Source organism: Nerophis ophidion, linkage group LG15, assembly GCF_033978795.1.
Source record: "Nerophis ophidion isolate RoL-2023_Sa linkage group LG15, RoL_Noph_v1.0, whole genome shotgun sequence".
NCBI classification, from domain to species: domain Eukaryota; kingdom Metazoa; phylum Chordata; class Actinopteri; order Syngnathiformes; family Syngnathidae; genus Nerophis; species Nerophis ophidion.
The window spans coordinates 38431760-38457609 of record NC_084625.1 but is presented as its reverse complement, the minus strand read 5'-3'; the positions used below and the strand labels follow the sequence as shown (position 1 = coordinate 38457609).

General features: G+C 38.5%; 1 protein-coding gene across 7 annotated transcripts in view; it reads left to right on the top strand.

Annotated features, from left to right (window-relative positions):
- Window positions 1–25850, top strand: part of slc12a7b (solute carrier family 12 member 7b) — a 152879-nt gene that overhangs the window by 99725 nt on the left and 27304 nt on the right. For all 7 annotated transcript variants that reach the window (XM_061922147.1, XM_061922146.1, XM_061922150.1 and 4 more), the window contains 12 exons: window positions 983–1129; window positions 10397–10451; window positions 12303–12433; window positions 12514–12755; window positions 12867–13078; window positions 14252–14419; window positions 14514–14612; window positions 19833–19890; window positions 21021–21195; window positions 23133–23251; window positions 23963–24061; window positions 24378–24497. In XM_061922147.1, the coding sequence (XP_061778131.1) occupies window positions 983–1129; window positions 10397–10451; window positions 12303–12433; window positions 12514–12755; window positions 12867–13078; window positions 14252–14419; window positions 14514–14612; window positions 19833–19890; window positions 21021–21195; window positions 23133–23251; window positions 23963–24061; window positions 24378–24497 (1625 nt within the window). The remainder of the gene's footprint in view (window positions 1–982; window positions 1130–10396; window positions 10452–12302; window positions 12434–12513; window positions 12756–12866; window positions 13079–14251; window positions 14420–14513; window positions 14613–19832; window positions 19891–21020; window positions 21196–23132; window positions 23252–23962; window positions 24062–24377; window positions 24498–25850) is intronic.

The following is a 25850-nucleotide window of genomic DNA, read 5'->3' as shown; positions in this document are numbered from 1 at the left end:
CGTTTGGATGAAAAATTCAACATAATCCTCCCTCCTAAAAAAAAAAGGTGGGAGGAAACAAGCATTCCGCTTTGTTTTCCTAGCGACTTTGTCGAGTTAAGAGACACTATACCCACTGATTCGGTCGGCCTGCATTTTTAGCTGATAGGGTGTAGAATTTGTAAGTTTCAAACTGTTTTATACCCAAAGAAGATTCAGCAGCAGCAACTCTAGTAGCTAGCAAACTTCTCAGCTTGATAGTAGCTTGAGGCACTGTGTCACAATGCCAGAAAAGTCCTTGTTGTGTTTTTGTCTCTTTGTCTAATCCCCCTCTTATACCCACAATTTCCCCCTCTGTCTTCCTTTTTTTTTCTTTCTATCCCCTACTGCTCCAACCCGGTTGCACCAAATGATAATATAAATACATTTAATAAAGTCAAATTCAAATAAGGCAAGAAGAAAAGTATCCTACACTTTTTTTTTGTAAAGTAAATCTGAACAGCCGATATGGGCATTTACATTAACTATATGATTTGCCTGAGAAGCTGGACAGGACAAAAAAAAAGAAAAAAGAAAATTCCTTCCCCTGTGTTAGCGCCTATTATAACAATGTTGCTGCAGCTTAGTTAGTAAGCGTATTTTGGGATGTTTTTTAGGGCTTTGTAGGCAGAATATAGAATCTAAATTACTTGCATTGTTAGCTGACTTGTGCGAGTGTGTTTTTACGATTTAGAATGCAAAGAAAAGTGAAAGATGAGTTCTTGTGTATAGTGAATGTCGAGAGAACTATAGAAATTATTTTAAGAGTCAGTTTTACTTTTAGATGGTGTTTTTCCTACAGAGCTAACTGTTGGGCATTGTGTAATTACCAAATTGATGTTTTCTGTTTAACCTTTAAACCCTTTTTTGTGTCTAAAACTGTCTTTTTTAAAGTCAAAAGTACATTATCACAAGCGTCATCTCTAACCAAGCTTTCCTTCCATGTATTTCTCCCTCCTGACAGAGCCCTCAGATGGGGACATTCATGGGCGTCTATCTCCCCTGCATCCAGAACATTCTGGGAGTAATCCTGTTTCTACGTCTTACCTGGATTGTGGGCACAGCTGGTATTTTAGAGTCTTTGGCCATTGTTGGCTTGTGCTGCTCGTGTGTGAGTATACCAAAGTCCAAAATACTCCTGCCAAACACTCAGAACACTACAAACAAAGGATGCTTTCATCATCTTGCAACTGTATTCTAAGTCCAGTTTTTGACTGCTGCCGGCACAGGCAGTATTGTTTGAGTCTCTCTTACCGTATTTTTCGGAATATAAGTCGCAGTTTTTTTCATAGTTTGCCCGGGGGTGCGACGTATACTCCGGAGCGACTTATGTGTGAAATTATTAACATATTACCGGACAAATATTATTTATCTCATTCACGTATGAGACTAGCCGGATATCAGCAATCGTCACACACACACGTCAACCAATGAAAATTTGGCGGAGGCGGGTGATGGCAGAAATGCATTGTGGGAAAAGAAGATGCTACAGCAATCGTCACACACATGTCAACCAATGAAAATGCGGCGGAGGCGGGTCATGGCAGAAGTGCATTGTGGGAAAGAAGACGCTACCTGTAACTTATAAAAACAAAGGTCTGAACAAAAATGGCACCAAAAAGGAAAGCATATACTGCAGGTTACAAGCTGGAAGTAGTGAAATACGCAGCAGGAAACGCCAATCGAGCGGCAGAAAGAAAGTTTGGAGTAAACGAAAAACTTGTAAGGGACTGGCGAAAAGCAGAGACTACTACTACTACTGAAATGAAGAAAACTAAAAAAGCTAATCGCGGTCAAAAAGCTAGGTGGCCACAGCTCGAGGAACAAATTCACAAATGGGTGCTTGAACAACGACTGACGAGGCTCGTCAACCGTACGGTTGCGTCTCCACGCCCAAGTAGTTGCTAAGGAGATGAATATAAATGACTTTGCGGGAGGATCTTCTTGGTGTTACCGCTTCATGCAACGCAATCGCCTCTCTATCAGAGCAAGGACAACAATGTGCCAAAAACTGCCAGCAGACTTCCAATCCAAGGTAGACATTTTCCGCAAGTTCATTGAAAAGCATGAAAGTTCTCAGTTGGTTATCATTGTGTCATATAACAGCCTGTTGTTCACTATTCTTTATTTATTTTAAACTGCCTTTCAAATGTCTGTTCTTGTTGGATTGTATCTAATAAATTTTCCCCAAAAATGCGACTTATACTCCAGTGCGACGTATATATGTTTTTTTCCTTCTTTTTTATGCATTTTCGGCAGGTGGGACTTATACTCCGGTGTGACTTATACTCTGAAAAATACGGTAGTTAGTGACCTGAAGAAGAACAGCATGCTGTCTACACCACACAGACTTCTGCTGTGGCTATACATATTATTATTTGAACTTTACTAACATTGAAACAGAGTTCAAACCATTCCAGTGAAATATAATCAGGGATGCTCAATATTGGCTTTCTCACCAATATTTGATATTCGGGATCCTGTTCCACACTTTGTTTACAATCCTGATGTTTACAATCCAGGGGGTATTAATTTCAGACAGCAGACATACTACGCTAGCAAGCTTGTTACCCTGTTCGACATGTCATCACTCGCTCATCAATAGAGCTCACATAACCACAGATACTGAATATTAGACATTTATTTGGGCGAAATTCTGATCTGATATCATAATAGTAGAACAAATTGGTACAGGTATGATTCAATATCTAATTTGTATGGCACTTATCAAAAATCCCTAAACATATAGTTTCAAAAGGTTAGTTCTATGCATATTTGATCAAACCTACTATGTTGTTTTCTTATCAATTTGATACCAACAGGGCAAGTATTGCCAATACAGATACGCTAGTGATACTATTACTTTTTACTTGACATCATTGAATGATTTAGTGTTTTTGCCTATAATTTGTTGATCCTAATTATAATCACAATAAAAACACATGGAAAAGATTTTAGGCAAATGAAGAACTTGTTTGAGAAAAAAATTGTATGGACAGGAATTGCTTGTGTACAAATAAATTAATAAACAATATAAAAACAATACATCATACCATATAAGACAGTGTAAGCATATCAACAAAACGATGAAATTATTTCATTTTATTAAATACAATTGTCTGAGCCAAATAATCGTGCAAAAGAAGTACACAAAAGCAAAAACTACTGTTGCTCTCATTCAAATAATTAATTTTTTCGTCCTAAAAGTCAAAGTCTGCCTGTGTCCAAGGATTTATTCCATAATTTCGTGTACAAAATATAATACAGTTGTCCCTCAACTTACGAGTTCGATTGATTCCATGATTGGGTTTGTAACTCAAATATGTCCCTCAATGAAATCAGTTGAAATCAGTTTCGATCTGTGCTTGGCCCTCCCAAAAAATCATAATTTTATTTTGTGACATGCCTTTTAAAAAGTAAAACGAACTTTTAGAAATATTGTACGGAACATAGTATGTACTAGTGTACCAGTATGTTACAGTACATTAAACATATGTTTCTTATTGCAAGTTTGTCCTTCAATAGTGAACTTACTAGACAACTTGTCTTTCAGTTGTAAGTAAACAAACAAAGGTTCCTATTTAGTCTGCTGACGTATGCAGTAACATATTGTGTCATTTATCCATCCATCCATCCATCCATTTTCTACCGCTTATCACTCTATTATTTTGTCAAAATTATGAGGGACCAACTGTAAAAATTGATTATTAATCTACTTGTTCATTTACTGTTAATATCTGCTTCTTTTCTCTTTTAACATGTTCTATTTAAACTTCTGTTAAAATGTAATGATAACTTATTCTTCTGTTTTTTGGATGTTTTACAATAGTTTTGGATGATACAACAAATAAGGGGGCGGACCGGTACTTTTCAGAGGCGGTATAGTACCGAATATGATTCATTAGTATTGCGGTACTATACTAATACAGATATATCGGACAACCCTAGTATGTTCTACTAACAACTACAGTAGTTTGATTAAATAATGTAATGATACTGTTCCCTGCGATGAGGTGGCGACTTGTCCAGGGTGTACCCCGCATTCCGCCCGATTGAAGCTGAGATACGCGCCAGCACCCCCCGCGACCCCAAAATTGTAATAAGCGGTAGGAAATGGATGGATGTTCAACATTGATGTTGAACGTTGATGTTGTACACAAACTTCTTTTTAGAGTTGATAGCCAGCTGTGAATTTGTACCAGAAGAAATCCTCGACCGTCCAGTTCATTGAGTCAGAAGAGAGAACCAAAAATTTTCATGGATACATGTTTGTCGTTTGGCATTTGTGGCTGCATGCCATGGCGGCTGGCTTGGTCTTGTGTTGGGTTGATTCATCGGGTTGGCTGCTTAACAGTAGGATGTAGTTTTAATGGTTTGTCGTTGCATTGCTGATCGCAGCTGAGGTGCCATGGCATGCCGGCTGTGGGCGCGGGGCTGGGCACTTGTGGCCTTTTAGCTGGATGGGATGCCTGGTGGGGGGCAGAACATGCGGGATGGGTTGTGGGGTGTGGTGGCACTGGGCACAGGTGGCTACCAGGCCTGTTTTTTTTTTTTGAGAGAGGGGTTAGTGGAGTGTATGTACTAGGTGGGATCTATGGGCATGCTTGGGACGGTTGGATTGGTGGTAGGTTGGTTTGTGTGTCTGCTGCTCGCTGAGTTGCAGGTCATTTTCTTCCCCACTCGGGGAGGCTGCGTACTGTTCGCCTCTCGGTGGCGTTCCCTGGCGCGTTCTGCGGCTGTATGGACCTGTGGTGCTCGGCGTGGTCGGCGTTGGCTTTTTTGTTTTGCCGGGGTGGATGTCCAATGGCTCGATTAGCTGGGCTGTGGATGGAGTTGGGGTCAGTAGGTGGTGCTGGCTGTCTGGCCGTATTGTAGCTGCTGTTTCTGCGGCCGTTTTTTTGTGGTCTAGTGCGGGGGGGGGTGGCCAATGTTGTGACGTGTGGCAGCGCGTGCACCTGGTGGTTGGCAAACATGCCGGCTTAGTTTTTCGTTGATTGTCGTGTTGATTGGCTTGTAGGGCAGGGGTCGGGAACCTTTTTGGTTAAGAGAGCCAAAAGTGTTTCTGTGAGAGCGATATCTTTTTTTTTTTTTAACACTGTATGCATTTTTAAAAAAGACCAACATTTTTAGAGTATAATAAGTCTATTATTCTTCTTAATGACTGTTATTCTGAGGCTAACCAAAAATGAATAAAATACGTCTTACCATTAGTGCGACTTCTTGAACAGGTGCAGTAGAAACCAGATGGATGGATAAAAATGCGTGAGAATGTTTTATATTTTGAACGTTATTTTTGACACTGTGATTACCAGTGGAATTATTCAATACTTATCGTGTTAAGCAATGTCAGCTAAGATTTATCTGAGAGCCAGGTGCAGTCATCAAAAGAGCCACATCTGGCTCTAGAGCCATAGGTTCCCTACCCCTGTTGTAGGGTGTCGGCCAAGGCCTGCCCTTGCGGTCTTCTCATCCGGTTGCAGGAGTCTGTGGGCCCCCCGAGAGGGGGCATCCCGCCTTTCTGCCCTCGTGTGGTGTGGTCTCTCGCTGGCTTGGTGGCTGGCTGTCCCCTGCTTTCCCCATGCCCAGGCGCATCTGTCTATGGCCTGCTGCTGGCCCTTTTGGGCGCCAGGGTGGGCCTGACTCTGGGGTTCCTGACTCTGGGGTTCCTTGTTCCTTAGGCGCCACACGTGTTATGGATTGTGCTCTCTGGGTGGCTTTGGGCCGTACTTTGGCTCCCACACATACTGGCAGACAAATATATTGTACATACAAATACACATATATACTCACATACACACAATTATTCATACATATATACCAGTACATACATACAGTATATGCACACATAGGTACCTACGTTCCCACTTACATTCACAAATACAGTACATACCTACATACTCAAAGTTCATACACCCACACGCACATTCACTGTAGAAACTTACATATATACATACTGTGCATATACAAGCACATATGCATATATACATTGACCCATGTAATCCTGTTTCATCACACATATATTTACGTTGTTCCCCTCGGGGAAACTAAGTAACACACGGTGCACTGACAAAGGTTAACCTATTGCTATTATAACAATCTACAAGGTTAATACAGTTCACTTCTCTTTCTTCCCCTCCATTTATCTGCTTTCTTTTGTATTTAAAATTATCATTATATATGCATTGTTATATTTGAAACAATGGTATTGTCAATAATAGAGGTAACTATTGTTATTATTCATTATCAACAGTGCTATTTCTGTTGGTATTTGTATTGCTCCATTTGTAGTGTAATAATCCATGGGTGTTGGAGCCTATTCCAGCTGCACATGGGCGGAAGGTGGGCTACACCCTGGAAAAGTCGCCAACTTATCGCAGGGCCAACACAGATCGACGGACAACACTCACACTCACATTCACACACTATGGCCAATTTAGCTGCTTAACAGTAGGATGTAGTTTTACTGGCCAATCAACCTATCCCCAGGTGCATGTTCATTGTCATTTATGTGTTATTAATATTCACTTCACTAACTGCTTCTTTGCTATCACTTTTTGTATCATATTTGTACATGTTGTATTTGCTGATGCTGTTCTGTTGTTGTTGTGGTTGTTATCATTATTTTTGTGTTTGTTGTTGTCTCTCTTTTATTTTCTCATTGTCACCTCAAATTCCCTCGTCTTACTTTTTTTCTCATTCTATCTCCTTCTGCTCCGGCCCGGCTGCATCAAATAATAATATAAATCCATTTAATAAAGTCAACTACAAATAGGCAACAAGAGAGTATCCCACAATTCTTTTCTTTTTTTTTTTTAAGTACAGCTGATATGGGCATCTATATCAACAATATGATTTGCCTGAGAAGCTGGACAGGACAAAAAAACAACGGAATGGTTTGTTTCTCTGATTCCATCATCTGCATTTTCTCTTTTGCACTAACCTTCTTAGTTCTAATGGTTGGAGGACAGGATTGTGTCAATCTCTGGCTGTAAGCCGTGGACACAAGCTGGTAACTCAAATAATGCTCAAAACCTAAAGCAAACAAAAAGACAGACAGCTCATCTGAAATCATCTGTCATTTGAGGTACCACTGTATATATAAATATAACTATCCATAATCTGAACAACACAAAAACCCAACAAATATAAAATTAACAGAATACTGAAAAATATCAATTGTCAGATAGTGATACTACCCCTGATATCGATTCTTTCGATATTTAGATTGGTCCGCTTACCCATAATCCTTGTAGAAACTAATCTTAGAGCTGACCTCAGTCTTGACCTGTGAAGCATTTGTGTTTCATCAGGATATGTACATTGAAGTGATAGAGCAGTCATTTGCAAGATTACGTAATGTAATGTAATGTGTGTGTGTGTGCACGCATGTGCGCGTGTGTGTGCAGTAATGAAGCACCAGCATTTCCACTGCTTAACGTGTAATCCGTCCATCTGCAAAGTGTCATAGTGCGATGTTGGCTCTCACACACTGCTGATATTTGACAATCCGCAGCCAGACAATGGATTACTTCATATTAATCAGCGAAAGTACAGGCAGGAACCTTGAGCAAAATCTCAGATGAATGCTCTTTACGTCCTTCCTTATCATGACACACACACACACACACACACACACACACACACACACACACACAAATTAATGTCTAACATTTTTCTATAGATCATATCATGTCTATGTTCAATAAGACTCTGTGATCTGCAAACCACAGAGTATGTTATGGATTCATCAGAGATTGAAGTCACCACTAAACTCTGCTGAAGCAGAAGCTGCCATTACTTATATTAAGTGCATTTGAAAGGTTTATTTGCTGCATCACTGCTTTTACATAATAAGTGGACTCGGCTTAGTCAGATTAATGTTCATTTTGACTGCTTGGATCATATGTGACTGTGCAGATGATCCAAATTGTATATTTGCTCGGAGGTCAAAGTTTGTGCACCAAAGGTCTACTAACCTCCAGCAGTAAATGTTAAATCTTGAAACAATATACTGTAGTTTTTCTTCTATAATGTTCGAACCCATTTTCAACAATCCACACGACAGTTGATAGATCAACAAAATTGGTTAGAATCTTATTTTTTTTTCTAGTCATTATTTGCTCAGCCACTCTTTCTGGCAGAAATATAGTAGTTATTATTAAATGTTTATATTCCAGTTGCACCAAACAGAAACGGTGGCTCAAATGGAATACTTGAATGACCGTTTCAATTTCCACACCCACATACTTAGGCTCAACCGATATCGGTATTGGCCTCATTTCATCGTTTTTTTTCCCTCTTGTTTTAGTATTGATCATAAGTAATAATATTCACCTTTATTTTCACAATTTTAAACGAAACAATAATTTAACCTTAATAATCTGCCTTTTTAAATCCAACGGGCCCATTTATAACAGGTTATTTTGACTCTGATGCAGTCGCGCCTCTATGCTTTAAGCATTGTCCCTCCCACTGCATTATCTGATTGGTCACGCAAACCCAGAATAGGTAGGAGGCAGGGCCAATTAAAAGCCAACCTCTTTTGCAGAGTTTTCAGGTTGTATAGATGTGTCCAAGGTACGTAGACATATGAAAATTGTAATAAACACCCCAGTCCTCTACATGTCACAACTAATTATTATGAGCAGAATAGCGTAAAAACTTCATGGACATAATAAGCGCCTGCTCTGCTCGCTCGCTTTAAGTTGACGTGTCTGTGAATCACAATATCAATATACTTAGAAACAGTCCATTAGAGTAGAAGCATGTTTGTGTGGTTGATGGAGTGATTTACAAAAAACCTAAGTTCAGTCTAGTTTTATTGCAGGGACACAGGAAAAGGGTAGAGAATAGTTTGTGCAACGCGAGACGATGCAGAACAGCAAAGCACAGTTGTGCGGGATTTGTAGATTTAGCTAATTATGTACATTTTGATGATCTGTACATTACGTTTTGCAGCTGAGATAGGCCCCAGCGACCCCGAAAGGGACAAGTGATAGAAAATGGATGGATGGACGATATAACAAAATATAAAGTACATAAAGTTTAAAATGGTCTGTCAACACTTGAGAATTTTGAATATTATCATCATCACACCGTCCCCATTCTGTGTACTGAAGTTGTCTTTCGGGAGGTATTTAGTTATTTAAAACAACAGCAACTGTGCCAAGGAACACCCTGTACTTCTTTTTGTTAAGATATATTTTTTAATATAAACATGCTTTAGGCATTCTAACAATGTTAACCCTGTAACACCCCCTGTTGTGTTAAAATATGTAATAGTATTATTCAAAATGTTGACGCTAATCTGTCATTTCTACTGAAACTGAATATTGGCTTCAAAAATAAATTATTGGTCTCTTTTCCTACTAATAACCAATATCGGTATCCTTACAAACCATATCAGTCGATCGCTAATACTTACCCTTCAGATTGTGTCCTATGTACCAGTGGTGGCTTCTTTGAGACTGCAAGGGAAGACCTCAAATGTTGAAAAAACTGGTCATTCAGTCTACATTTCCAAAACAAATTATACACTACAAAGTGTTGTAGTTTTGTTTAGAAAGACACACTAAGGCCATTGTTCAACAATCATCACTAAATATTTACTTGTACATGTTACAGTAGTTTTGCAATAACTGCTCTGTACTAAATATACAATTCAGGTTACAGTTTAGTTTGTGATGAACTTATATACCTCCTGCAACTTTCCCAAGTTTATTATTAAACTATTGTTTATTTCTGGTCAAGTAGACTTGAAAAAGTCACGTAGCTGCTTTGAATTTCCATGGAAGTGAGAGGTAAAATTAACAGCTAATTGGCTTTACTCCAGCTTTTCTGCCATTTTAAACCGGATGCCCAGCAAAGAACCGGAGGTTTATCCCAGTCAGGGATAGTCACAGATTTTCCCTGACGATGTTGTCTACCCCTCCTTGCTTTTCTTGTTTTTTCCCGTTGTCTCCCCTTCATGCTTTCTCTTCTTTTGTGTCAGTTCAAGTTCATGTCCGTGTTCTCTTGTGCTCTGTCCTTCCTTAATCTCCTCAATGAGGAGCGCTTAGATAACCGGCTGCTGAAACCTCAGTATCCATAATGAGTGATTTCACAGAAAAGCTTATATCCATGACCAATCCAACAGACTTAAGATCTTAAGCCTTTAAGACACATTTTAACAGGCTGAACCTTGCCTTCACCCACTCAAGTAACAGAATTATACAAATATGTTGTATGGAAATTGTGTTGTTGTTAATGCTAAAAATTGTTTTAATATGTTGCAAATGTGACAGTTCAGTCAAAGTCAGTAGTTTGTAATTGAGGGTACACACACAAGTTTAGTTTGTGGTGTTTGATGTTAATGGTTTTGCTTGTGTTGTCCTTTCAGACCATGCTGACAGCAATATCCATGAGTGCCATTGCCACCAATGGTGTTGTGCCAGGTACTCTATGATGCTTTGTTACTCATACACTTACTGTACATCCTCACATAACAACCTCTGCTTCTGATACATCTTCATCGCTGGGTGCAAACAAACACCTGTGGCCTGCTAAGACAGTTTTCAGTTTCCGGTTAAAAGTTTTAATGTCGGTTTCGATTTTTTTTTTGTTAATCGCCCAGCCATTTAATGCTTTTAATACCTATTTTTCTAGATTATTGAATGATTATGGCAATCCAGCATCTGCTGCTCGTTGAGAAGAGTGATATGTTCTTTCATGTTAGTCTCCAATAAGAAAAAATAAATAAATTTGCTGCCAGTCACTTTTTTGAAAAAGACAATTTTGAGGGGTCGGAAACAAAGTGGCTAAATTTTCAACACTGATTTCTCCTGCTACTTATCCTTCTGGTATGTAAATAAAAACATTACTTTTACACTATTTGGGAAAACTGTATTTTTTATATAATATTTCTATTTTCCTAATATGTATACTGTTTTTCAATCACATACATACCTCAGTATTAGGGTAACAATTTGGTATCTACTACAGTTTTAGGGTTCCCATTTAATACGTACCTCAGTATTAGGGTCACTGTTTAGTACGTACCCCAGTATTAGGGTCATGGTTTGGTTGAGTACCATAATATTAGGGTCCCGATTTAATACGTACCTGAGTATTAGAGTCACAGTTAAGTACGTATCTCAGTGTAACGGTTTTCTATTTACCTCAATATTAGGGTCACGGTTTGGTAGGTACCTCAAAATTAGGGTCACAGATTAGTACGTACTATACCTCAGTAAAAGGATCACGGTTTAGTGCGTTCCTCGGTATTAGGGTCACAGTCTAGTACGTACCTCAGTATTAGGGTCAAGATTAAGTACGTACCTCAGTATTGTGGTCAAGGTTCGGTATGTACCTCGGTATTAGGGTCACGGTTTAGTACCCTACTGCTGACCATATCAGGGTCACAGTTTAGTACCTACCTCAGAATTAGGGTCACCGTTTCGTGCATGCCTCTGTACAGTAAGAAAAGAAAGTGTCAAAACATAGAACTGCTTACATTTTTAGCTTTAATGAATTTCCAAATGAAACACAATTAACTACAAACTGCTTCCAACGTATTGTCGAATTAGTACAATTATCAAATAGAAATATAGAATTGACATATACAAGGGCAACTTTGATCAATTTTGTACATTAAAAATGGATAAGTGTAGGTCAATATACTTTAATAAAAGCTGTATAAGCTCTGCCTTATAGGTTACAAAGCAAATTGGTGTAATATATAAAGAGTATAGCTCATCAAAAATAAATTAATTTTATTTTTATATTATGCTGAGAACCAATAAACAACAAGCTTCAGGCACTTTAGACATCACTTGTTTTATTTTTATTACGGTATAGGATACAGTTAAAGTGTTACAGTAAGAGTTTAAAGAGTGTGAAGGATTTGGTAAGATCAAGTTCCTCACTGGTTGTAGTGCACTGTTAAAATTTCCAGTGTGTAGTGTTGTTTCAACCTCTACTGAACAATGACAAAACTGTAAACCGCTGTATTTATCTTCTGCTTGTCTTTGTTTGCATATTTATTCGTGTTCCTAAACCAAAGTTTTAACAACTAAGAAGTTTTTAGCTCTTAAAATCTAAGTAGCAATTTGCAATGCAATTGTTTTCTCAGTAGGCGCTGCAGCTATCATACACACACACGCACACACACACACTTTGCTAAATGAATTACAAAAGACAAAAAAACATTGTGAAACGTAAAGTATTGTACTGCATACAGTTTCATATGTAGTTGTGACTACTTTTGTGCCTTGAAAGCTCACTGCTTTTTTTCTTTTGTTCCCCAGCTGGGGGCTCCTACTATATGATTTCTAGATCACTTGGTCCTGAGTTTGGGGGAGCTGTAGGCCTTTGCTTTTATCTAGGTACGACATTTGCTGGCTCAATGTACATCCTGGGTACTATAGAGATTCTACTGGTAAGGAAACACGCGAATAATAAAGTCCTGGTCCACTTCTTAAAAAGTGGAACCTAAAGTATGGATTTGATCTCTTTCAGACTTACATCGTGCCTAAGGCGGCCATCTTTGTGGCAGAAAAGAAGGAAGATGAGGTGGAGGCCCTCCTGAACAACATGCGTGTTTACGGCACATGCTGTCTTACACTTATGTCTGTGGTCGTCTTTGTGGGAGTCAAATATGTCAACAAGCTTGCTCTCGTATTCCTGGCTTGTGTCTTTCTGTCCATTCTCTCCATCTACGCTGGAGTAATCAAAACCATCTTTGAACCACCTGACTTCCCGTAGGTCCAGTATACATCATTGACTGTATAGTTGCAGCCAAGTATTATCATAGAGTACACATTGTAATGGCCGTAAATTGAATGATAACTGTCTTCCCTCCTTCTTCATAGTGTTTGCATGTTGGGGAATCGCACCCTGCAGAACCACAACTTTGACAAGTGTCTTAAGACTGACGTAATCGATAATGTGACCGTAACTACCCAGCTGTGGAAGTTGTTCTGTGAGGGTCCTGAGCTCAATGCTACCTGCAACGAATATTTCCAGAACAACAACGTAACCAAGATCCAAGGCATCCCTGGACTTACCAGTGGAGTCATTTCAGGTTTGACCCAATATTTACAAAATATATTGTGTTGTACACATAGATCATAGCCAACCGCAGGATGACCAGTGATCTAAGACCACTAACATTCCAGCACACAAACAGACTGTTGTCATGAATAAATTGAGAATCTTAAGGACGCCTTTTAAATTTACTTAGGTCTGACATGTTTAGTAACTTAACCAGTGGAAATAGCTCGACGAAGAGGGCTGTGTGTAACTGGCAACCTGCATGTGACACACTCTTTCTAATTGATCAAAAGGTGGGGGGCGTGGGATCCAAATAAAAATAACAATATTTCTGGGCCATAAATCTAATTTTGAAATGAACATATCCCGGATGAACTACCGTTATCAGTTAGAATCGAGTAGAATAGAATGGACTTTATTGTCATTATATTTGCATGTAACGACCAACTTAAGGTGCAGTAGTGGGAACAAATATGGGCACAAGAGGTAATAAAGGAAAAACTAACAATTGAAATAAACAGACTACTATCCAAAAAAAATAGTAAGCAATCCTGTACAATATACAAAACACTACAGAAATACAAAATACAGTAGAATATACAGAACGAGACAAGAGTACCGAAGTAATAGTAGTTATGAAGGTAATCGAAAAGAAAATTATTTATTAATGCCTTTTAAAATATCAGCGCCATTTAATGACTTGACATGAAATTATTACAAATGGCATCTTTAAATCCACTTTGCTAAATCCATGCCCCACCATCCTTGTAGCGACGCTTAGGTTACAATTTGAACAACAATTGATTGTAAGGGTGGAACAGTTCACAAAATCCACGATTGAGATCTTATCAAGTTTTGTGGTCACGTTCTTCAGTTATGTTGTTTTTTTAACAGCCAGAATATCATATATCCCAATAATCCAACATTATTATTTTTCAAAAACTATGTTGGATAATAGTATAAAATATCGTATGAGGAAACAATAATATAAATAAAATATACACTAATGTTGGAAAATATGTCAACAAACAAAAATACGTCTATATCATACATTGTCATTATGTCTGAACAAAATCACAAGTGAATGTGTAAACATTACATATTTTCGGTTTCTGTTGGGTAGAAAAATAAGCGGTTGTCGACATGACAAACAAGTTTGCTGAAAGAGTTTCTGAGGCCTTTTATATTTGTGCTTGTCTTCCAGATAACATGTGGTCAGTGTATGGTCCTCTAGGTTTGTTGGACGAAAACAGTAAATTGTCTTCTGCGGGAGGAAGTGATGCCACCCAGGATATCTACATGCCCTATGTGGTCAATGATATCGCTACCTTCTTCACGCTGCTTGTGGGAATCTATTTTCCCTCTGTCACAGGTGAGAGTGATACTACAGTATATGTAATGTGCGGTGATTAAAAAAAAATTAATAAAAATACTCCTCGTGTTTTTGACCTTTCTCTCTTTGCTAGGTATCATGGCTGGTTCAAACCGATCAGGTGATTTGAGGGATGCCCAAAAATCCATCCCAATTGGAACCATCCTGGCCATCTTTACCACTTCTATTATCTGTATCCTCATACTTTTCAATGTAATACTGAAGCAGACTTATGACCAGTATCATTGATGAAAAAAGGAATGGATATTTCTTAAAAGTACCAGTGGAGTAGAAAAGCAAGTTTACTTTATATGTTTTATGTGCTTACCGTGATTGTTTTTCATTGTATCCAATAAACTTATCCAATTGTATTTACAATCTGCAAAGTATGTGAAAATACAGTCCAAACATTACAAAATTCCACAAATTCAGTCAGCCATTTTGGGTATTTCGCTCCAAACATCTTTGGTAATTTCCGTAGATTGACACTTCTGCACTTTGACCATAGTAGCAGTCATACTGGATATATGCTAAAATTAGAGAGAGATGTGCAGTCTATCATTCACAATCCTAATATAATACTTATATAAGACATGAACACACATTTTAATGCATTGTAAGTCATAAATACCGTGGGGCAAAAAAGTATTTAGTCAGCCACCGATTGTGCAAGTTCTCCCACTTAAAATGATGACAAAGGTCTGTAATTTTCGTCATAGGTACACTTCAACTGTGAGAGACAGAATGTGGAAAAAAAATCCAGGAATTCACATTGTAGGAATTTTAAAGAATTTATTTGTAAATTATGGTGGAAAATAAGTATTTGGTCAGCCATTCAAAGCTCTCATTGATGGAAGGAAGTTTTGGCTCAAAATCTCACGATACATGGCCCCGTTCATTCTTTCCTTAACACGGATCAATCGTCCTGTCCCCTTAGCAGAAAAACAGCCCCAAAGCATGATGTTTCCACCCCCTTGCTTCACAGTAGGTATGGTGTTCTTGGGATGCAAGTCAGTATTCTTTTTCTCCAAACACGACGAGTTGAGTTTATACCAAATTGGATACATGAATGATACAGCAGAGGATTGGGAGAATGTCATGTGGTCAGATGAAACCAAAATAGAACTTTTTACAAATACATTATTTGAAATTCCTACAATGTGAAATCCTGGATTTTTTTTTCACATTCTGTCTCTCACAGTTGAAGTGTACCTATGATGAAAATTACAGACCTCTGTCATCATTTTAAGTGGGAGAACTTGCACAATCGGTGGCTGACTAAATACTTCATTACCCCACTGTACATAGAAACTCTCCCCACAAAACCTATAAATTACCATCCAAAACCCGCCAACAATACTCTATATACTGTACATATCGTGACCTGAATATTAACCAAATACTAGCGATGTTGTTATTATAAACGCTAACGCAGACAAACTATTTTTTAGTGGCAGATTGATAACATACAGCTTACTAGTCCTCTGCTGTTTTACTGTGAGCTGGCTGCGATGTCCTGCTGCTCACGCATCATCGCATATTGGCTCGTCAAAGTTATTCTACATTATAAATCATGCCTCTCATCTGGATATTAGGAGGATTTAGCCATAAATCTAGAAGTTGTTCATTTGTGACATTGAATTCATACCCAGAGATTGACGGTGTGTGCAGGGAGACTTTTCCTTATTAACCCTCCGTGTGCATCATGATTCATTATTCATATAAACGGGAAGATCATCCTATCAGTCCTCATCGAAGTAAGTACAGACATTGTACCGTAAGCTATTGTTTTATAATGTTTGTAGTTTATATTTCTTGTTTAGCACTTAGCAATATTGATACATGATGCTTAGTGTTTCAGTTTAGATCATCCTCATATTCAGAATCAACATATAAGTTTATGCATCGTATTTTTTTCGCAAAGTAATCGTTGGCTCTCACAAAGTCTGCATGATTTGTATTGTTGTTGGTGATGAAGGGATCTCTGGTCCCTATCTCTACGTCACGCAAGGGCATGTCTGGTTAGCTCATTATCTCTCAAACTGGCTCGGATTCTCAGTGAGATTGATACGATTTTGATCATATGTATTTATTCGCAAACTTTGGAAGTCTTTCGGTGTCATACGCCAGATATATATGATAATAACTTTAATATGGAGGCAACTTGTTTTTTCACTCTACTGGTATTTTAAAGTTGTTAAAAAAAGGGAATTATATTTTTTATCAGATTTTTCACCAGATTTTTCACAGTTAATTACTTTTGAACTTCATAATCATTTCATTGAACTTTAAAGAATTAGAACAATATTTGGACGTGCAATTTTTTTTGTAAGAATGTCATACAGGACCATTTTTTAAATGTTTTACTTGCATGTCATTTGAAACTTTATTTTGTCGTCACTCATCTGTGCTCATTTATGCACTGACATATGCATTGGCCTGATCACTAACAGTATAATGACACACCTTATAGGTAACCATCAACGTTTAAGGGAAAGAGGCATGTGCGTTCCAAATAATGTGTGTGATTAATCTCAATTGACAAATCATTAATGCAATTATTTTTTTGTAACAATACACATGTTTACCTTGACAGCCTTCCTCAACACAATGCAACAATTAGTGGTAGTTGCAATATGTATTTTTGTAACAGAGGCCAGCAAGTGTGGCTTACCCATGTGTACAGTAGTAAACCTCACTCCCTGACAACCGTAACCGCAGTGCTGTATACCATCTTGATAGCTCTGGCTTTTAGCTTGGTAGTTAATATATTCATATAATGCCGGCAACCCAGGTTTGAGCCCCTGGCAGAGAAGTAAGCTGGGACTGAACCTCGTAGGTTACAGTGGCATCGTGACCCGGATGCAAGTGAGGTCTAAGGGGGTGAGGTTTACCAACGTACGCATGGCCCAGCAACACTGGCTGGCCTCTGTTAACACTAATTAGTAATGCAACTACCGTAATTCCTTGAATAGCCGCCGGGGCGCTAATTGATTTAAAACCTCTTCTCACTCCTGCGCTTAATCAAGGCATGTGGTAAAAGTAAACAGGCGCTAATAATTTTAAAACCTTTTCTCACCCCTGCGCTTACCAATGGCATGCAGTAAAAAAATTGAGTGTGATTAAAAAAATAAAATTAATAAAAAATTATTCTGCGGCCATGGCCCGGTGGTTGGGGACCACTGCTCTACATGTCATCACGCCCACCTGTACACCATGCTATCGGCGTGCTGGCCGGACGCATGCATTTCGCTGCTTCTCATACGAGATTGCAATGCATTTTTGGTCAACAGCCATTACTTTTACACTAATGGTTGTGATATAAACAACTTTAGCACTCTTACTGATATGCGCCACACTCTGTGAACCCACACCAAACACATTTCTGGGGAACATCGGCTCTGTAACACATTATAAACGCAACATAACACTTACCCAGAGTGCCATGCATCCATGACTCTATGCTATATTTTACACGCAACACCTACCCCGCGTACCTCAACCGACGCACGTAGAGGGGGCGGGTTTTGGTGCTAGCGGGGTGTATAATATAGCCAAGAGTCATAAATGCATGGCATTCTGGGTAAGTGTTATGTTGCGTTTATAATGTGTTACAGAGCCGATGTTTTCCAGAAATGTGTTTGGTGTGGGTTCACAGAGTGTGTCGCATATTAGTAAGAGTGTTAAAGTTGTTACCAAACACATTTCTGGGGAACATCGGCTCTGTAACACATTATAAACGCAACATAACACTTACCCAGAATGCCATGCATCCATGACTCTATGCTATATTATACACGCAACCCTTACCCCGCCCACCTCAACCGACGCACGGAGAGGGGGCGGGGTTTGGTGCTAGCGGGGTGTATAATATAGCCAAGAGTCATAAATGCATGGCATTCTGGGTAAGTGTTATGTTGCGTTTATAATGTCTTACAGAGCCGATGTTCTCCAGAAATGTGTTTGGTGTGGGTTCACAGAGTGTGGCACATATTAGTAAGAGTGTTAAAGTTGTTTTATATCACAACCATCAGTGTGATCTGTATGGCTGTGGAACAAGACCCCTGGTTTACGCGTAGTAAAAGCAAAAAAAACCCTCCTCCGCCATTTTGAAAAAGACAACAGGGGAAGCGTCACTCGTGACGTCACAAATTTGACCCGGCGGTAAAAGTAAGCAGCGCTAATAAATTTGGGGAGCGAGTTTGACCCAGCAGTAATTCAAGGCAGGCGCATATTACATGCCCGGCGGTAATTCAGGGAAATACGGCCACACTATTACCGTATTTTTCGGATCTAAGAGCGCACTCGATTATCAGGCACACTGTCGATGACCGGATCTTTTCAGGTCTATTTTCATATGAAAGCCGCATTGGGTTATAAGGCGCATTACAGGGGTCACATTATTATTTTTTATTTTTATGTTTGAAACACTTTATTGTGTTCTACATAACATATAATGGCGTTTTTTTGGCAAAAATGTTGCATAGATTAGGTTTTACAAGCCATCTTTCACCAGATGTCTGTCTCTTCAGGATGTGTTGTTTTGTGGGCGGTTTTATTTATGTGGCTCCCCTTTGACAGCATCTTCTCCTTGTCATCTTTGTTATACGGGTAGTTTTTACCGTTTACATAGCGAGTCTACTGACAGACAATCTATCAAGCGGTGCAGCTTTGTAGCTTACCAAAGTTTTACTAAAATATTCTGACAGATTTTTGAGCGCCATGTGTAAGGGTCTTTATTCCCAATGAAACGTCTCAGTTTTGCTTACCTGTACTTGATGGCGTCATTTATGGAACAGGGGGCATTAACTGCAGTCCACGTGTGACTATCTACTGGTCACACTTATTACTATGCTATGTACCGAATAAAATTGATTCAAGGTCAGTAACCACAACCAGAATGAATACGCACATTAGGCCCACTGGGTTACAACACGCACCGTCGATTTTTGAGAAGATTAAAGGATTTTAAATGCGCATTATTGTCTGAAAAACAAGTTAGTTGCATTAACCTCACCGCTGTAACCCTCATGGTTCAGTCCTTGCTTTCTTTTCTGCCTGGGACTCAAACCTGGGTTGCTGGTATTAGAGGCGAGCGTGCTAGCTACCGAGCTAAAAGCCTGTGCAATCAACCCAGTAGCCAGCACTGCTCTCGAGGTTGTCAAGGAGTGGAGCGCGCCTAGCCACACTGGCTGGCGTCTATTACATTAGTCAAATATGTAATGCAAGTAATTCATACTGCAAATAATACATAATATAAGTAATAAATTATGTAACTAATACATAACACCAATAATAGATAATGCACTACTACAAACAATACTACATGTAGACATCTACACATTGTCCATTGCATACATACGATGTGATTTGGATTTTTCAATGATTTATCCTCCTTAACAGTTGATCTCAGATTTTAGCAGCGTGATGTTATTTGGTGCCTGCATTGAAGGTGTTTTGCTCCGAGACAAGTAAGATGTTGACACAAATTGTAATATTTTGCACGCATTGCAAAACCTGTTTTTTTCTTTTCATTTTGGTTTTGAGGAGAAATTACAGATGTAACATTAGAAGAAGTCATAGGATGCTTTGAGCGAAAGATGTTGCAACCGTGCCAATTCTCTCAAAGCAACCAATCCCTGATATTTGTGTGGCCTCAAAGATTTTTTCTATCACCACAACTTCACCACAAATTTTGAACAAAAATCATCGTCATTCTGCCAATCAGCGTCCCTGTTTTGCCCACCCATGTCTGAGCTTCCTTGTTTAAAATGTCAGCGTCATAGAAGTGTGATGTTAATCTCTCATTAACAATCAGCCTTCTTAGTTTCTCTCAATGGTTACCCAATGTTTGAGACCAAAGTGGGAGTTAACTATGTGCAATGTGTTAGAACTTAAAGGGAAGTTTCCAATTGACAAACGCATCATGTAGCTGGTAAAATTAGGTCTTTAAAATAAAAGCAAAATCACACAGTGTTACTAAAGTCACATGTGTAAAAATAGCATCGAATGAGACATGTAATATGCCGGACATAGGCCATGTGTCTACTTTATCACAACTGATAAAGTAGACAACGGGTGTTGTTTTTTTCTCTCGCTTTCGTCTGCTTGAAGCCAAGAGCAGAATCCCTCTAATGAGAAGGGAAGTCCCAGTTGTGAAATGGAGATGCAACTCCCAACGTAAATGTTTATTGAAAAAATAATAATACATGACTTAATGTGACCACGCGTTACCATATGCCTCAGTTACTCACAACACTTAAAATATTAATAACACATTCGTAAAATCACAAGCTGAAACAATGTTGTTAAAAAAAATTTGCCTCAAAATGTGTTTGTGGTATTATTAAATAAACGTCTTGGATCTGTTTTGGGAATCTGTGACAAAAAAATGATGTTGTAAAAAATCGACACAATTCAACCAAGTATAAAAAAAACAATAATATTAGTACCCCCTGTGACCTCAAAAAGGGACAAGTAGTAGAAAATGGATGGATGGATAATATTAGTTGTACCAAATCTGTTTTACAAAATGAGCTCATTGGAACAATGGCAGCATGCTGTTCCCTCACATTGTGTAGCTAACTTTGTTTTCTTGTAGGTTTGGCGACTCTGTGAAAGGAAACCTCGTTATCGGCACGCTGTCTTGGCCCTCGCCGTGGGTGATTGTCATTGGCTCCTTCTTCTCCTGCTGTGGTGCAGGATTACAGAGTTTGACCGGGGCACCGCGCCTCTTGCAGGCCATCGCACGAGACGGCATTGTACCTTTCTTACAGGTGAGGGCCTAATGTGCAGAGTAGGGATGGGCGGATCATTTGGTGATAGAATTGATAATCACTATCTGATCGATACGGGGATGATGAGGCTGATGTGTTTTCATTCTCTTCTACAAACCCCGTTTCCATATGAGTTGGGAAATTGTGTTAGATGTAAATATAAACAGAATACAATGATTTGCAAATCATTTTCAACCCATATTCAGTTGAATGCACTACAAAGACAAGATATTTGATGTTCAAACTCATAAACTTTATTTTTTTTTCAAATAATAATTAACTTAAAATTTAATTGCTGCAACATGTGCCAAAGTAGTTGGGAAAGTGCATGTTCACCACTGTGTTACATCACCTTTTCTTTTCACAATACTCAATAAACGTTTGGGAACTGAGGAAACAAATTTTTGAAGCTTTGAAAATGAAATTCATTCCCATTCTTGTTTTATGTAGAGCTTCAGTCGTTCAACAGTCCGGGGTCTCCGCTGTCGTATTTTACGCTTCATAATATACCACATATTTTCGATGGGAGACAGGTCTGGACTGCAGGCGGGCCAGGAAAGTACCTGCACTCTTTTACTACAAAACCACACTGTTGTAACACATGGCTTGGCATTGTCTTGCTGAAATAAGCAGGGGCGTCCATGATAACGTTATCTGGATGACAACATATGTTGCTCCAAAACCTGTATGTACCTTTCAGCATTAATGGTGCCTTCACAGATGTGTAAGTTACCCATCCCTTGGGCACTAATACACCCCCATACCATCACAGATACTGGCTTTTGAACTTCGCGCCTATAACAATCCGGATGGTTATTTTCCTCTTTGTTTCGTAGAACACCACGCCCACAGTTTCCAAATATAATTTGAAATGTGGACTCGTCAGACCACAGAACACCTTTCCACTTTGCTTCAGTCCATCTTAGATGAGCTCGGGCCCAGCCAAGCCGTCGGCGTTTCAGGGTATTGTTGATAAATGGGTTTGGCTTTGCATAGTAGAGTTTTAACTTGCACTTACAGATGTAGCGACCAACTGTAGTTACTGACAGTGGTTTTATGAAGTGTTGCTGAGCTCATGTGGTGATATCCTTTACAGACTGATGTCTGTTTTTGATGCAGTACAACCTGAGGGATCAACGGTCCGTAATATCATCGCTTACGTGCAGTGATTTCTCCAGATTCTCTCAACTTTTTGATGATTTTACAGACCGTAGATGGCAAAATCCCTAAATTCCTTGCAATAGCTCGTTGAGAAATGTGTTTCTAGAACTGTTCGACAATTTGCTTACAAATTGGTGACCCTCGCCCCATCCTTGTTTGTGAATTACTTAGCATTTCATGGAAGCTGCTTTTATACCCAATCATGGCACCCAACTTTTCCCAATTAGCTTGCACACTTGTAAATGTAAGTGTTTGACGAGAATTTCTCAACTTTATCAGTATTTATTGCCACCTTTCCCAACTTCTTTGTCACGTGTTGCTGGCATCAAATTGTAAAGTTAATGATTATTTGCCAAATAAAAATGTTTACCAGTTTGAACATCAAATATGTTGTCTTTGTAGCATATTCAACTGAATATGGGTTGAAAATGATTTATAAATCATTGTATTCCATTTATATATACATCTAACATAATTTCCCAACTCATATGGAAACGGGGTTTGTAGGTATATTTCACAAATATTTGTGTTTTTGTTGTTTTGTTCATATTGTTATATAGAGTGGTTTACTAAGGTTCTTGGACAAAGGGGCGCTGGGAGCAAACAGCAAATAGTATTTTTTCCAACAAATTAAAGGCTAAAGGACAAAATAATTTGCTGGTCTTGAAAAAATTTCAATTACTTTGTATCGGAGTGGTAGCAACATATGCAGTATCACCACCACTCAAGTGAAAAGAACAGATTTTTTGTCAAACTTTGCAATGTTCTACTTTTAGGTGTTTGGACATGGGAAGGCTAATGGAGAACCTACCTGGGCTCTCTTGCTGACTGCCGGGATCTGTGAGATTGGAATCCTTATCGCTTCTTTGGATGCTGTAGCACCGATCCTTTCCATGTGGGTTTCTTTGTATCATTTTCACTCCCCGAAATCATTTCACGCATCTAAAGCTTAAAGCAGAGGGTCACATACAGAAAATAAAAGTATCATGGCCACTTTGAACTTTGTTCCTTTTTAAAAAAAACTTTTAAGACGCTAAAAATAAAATAATGTAATGTAGGTCATATATATATATATATATATATATGTATATATATATATATATATATATATATATATATATAAAAATCACAAGACTACTTCATCTCTACAGAACTGTTTCATGAGGGGTTCCCTCAATCATCAGGAGATTTTCCTGATGATTGAGGGAACCCCTCATGAAACAGTTCTGTAGAGATGAAGTAGTCTTGTGATTTTTCCCACACCTACATATTGCGCTCTACCACGGTATCGAGCACTATTCTCTGGATAATCCAATCAAGAGATATATAGATATATATATATATATATATATATATACATATACATGTAGCAATATATGCTAAACATTGACATCTTAACTTGTGTTTAAGATGACAGAGCAAATGAGTCGAACGGAATAAAATGTGTTAGTTATAATACATGTTTTATTACAATATGCAGAGGGCCAATAAAAACGAGCTAGAAAGAAAAACATTTCTGTGCCTGTTGAAGTCCCTCGTTCTGATGCAATATTTCATACAGCAAAGATTGTGATGATAAAAATGATATGCAATCGTTTTCCAACAGGTTTTTCCTTATGTGCTACTTGTTCGTCAACCTGGCCTGTGCAGTCCAGACGTTACTGCGAACGCCCAACTGGAGACCACGCTTCAAATATTACCACTGGTCTGTGAAAGTTGATGTCAAACGAATCATTCTAAGCTTTGTAGTCCATAGAAACCGTTTCGATCTGCAACTATTGAGATAGTTGATGTTTGAGCATTTTAGGCCACTCCCACAGCAACACACATCTGCACCTCTATTAAGATTAATTCTGAAAACACATTTGTGTCCTGTCCATTTCATCATTTTACTCCACTTTTAAGCCTCTCAGCTGTTAATTCCAAAATGCTCTATCCACTAATGAGGCAACGACATGACACTGTTCTATAAATAGAACAATTAGTACACTAGACCTGCTCATTGCTGTTGTCTTTTGCAGGACTCTGTCCTTCGTGGGAATGAGCTTGTGTCTCGCTCTCATGTTCATTTCCTCCTGGTATTATGCCATCGTTGCCATGGCCATCGCTAGCTGCATCTACAAGTATATTGAATACAGAGGGTGAGAAGGACTTTTTTACTACACATTAGTGACTACGAAGTCTGATAGAAAGCTATACTAAAATTCAAAGTAATTCTATCAAAATTGTTTATTTAATGCGTCAAGCATATTTTTCGCACACATTTTTATTCTGAGTTTTGTGAATCAATGCATCTTTCAGTAATCTGTGCATCCCTCACTATTGCGCATGCATATCAGAAGGAATAATGAACACATGAACTGTAAACAAACTGTTTTCAATGTTCAACTATTAGATAATCTGTCATGGGAGTATAATCTTTACAGTAAATACAGTCATGTTTGTATAGTTGTCCTTTATTTGCATGCTTAAGGTGAACTTCACTTTTTTGGGAATTTTGCCTATATTTCACAATCATTAAGAAAGACAATATGACAGATGTGTTTTTTTTAAATGCAATCTAACTCGTAAATAAACGTAAATAAGCGGAGCCGACGGAAGGTCATCTATTAAGCGCATAAAACCCAATAAAAAAACAACAATACTCCATTTACATTTTGTGACTTGAATATTGACCAAGTATTAGTGATGTTATTGTAAGTGCTTATGCAAACATAAGCTATTAATAATGGCGCCGTGATCCCGAGCTTATGCGCCAATGTTGACATGATCGACTGATTATCTGCTTCCTTGTTTCCTTGCTTGTCAAAAACTCCCAAAAAAGTGAAGTTCCCCTTTAAAAATTCGGGTGAATGATTCATTTTTTCCCCCCAATATTAATAGATATATTCGTCTAGCACTGAGCGAGGGATTGGAGCCGCACATTGAGTGCTTTGCTTACACTGTAAATATCACTACTGCAGCTCAAATATAAAGCAATACATGGACCTTTGATGCACTTTAAAGACCTTCTCAAAAGGATATATACTTTATTTGAACTTTTAGCATTTTCGGTTTTATTTGCGGAAACAAGTCAAACAGATAGTTTGTGTAGATCATGCATGAAAGTTTATAAAAGACTTCAAAGTGCACCTGCATTGTTTTTTGAGACAAAAAATTAGGAAAATCTTTTCTTGTCCGATCCTAAAATAAATAATAGCTTTAGTAGTTTTCTTAAAAGCGGTAATTATGAGCCCCTTGTACACTGCTAACACCTGCTGATAGGGGGCTCTTGGAACTGTACCCACTCTACAATTCCTGCTTAAGATTTAATTTCAAGTCTTGTCTTGTCTCATTCTCGTCAACCAAATAGGGTGTGTCACATCGATCAATCAATCAATATGTATTTAGCCAGGTCAGCTACACGGAGATGTCTATTTTGACTTTATTTTGTATGATAAGATGAGTGTATCATCACATTCATACATACAACCTATGAAATGATGACACTTAGA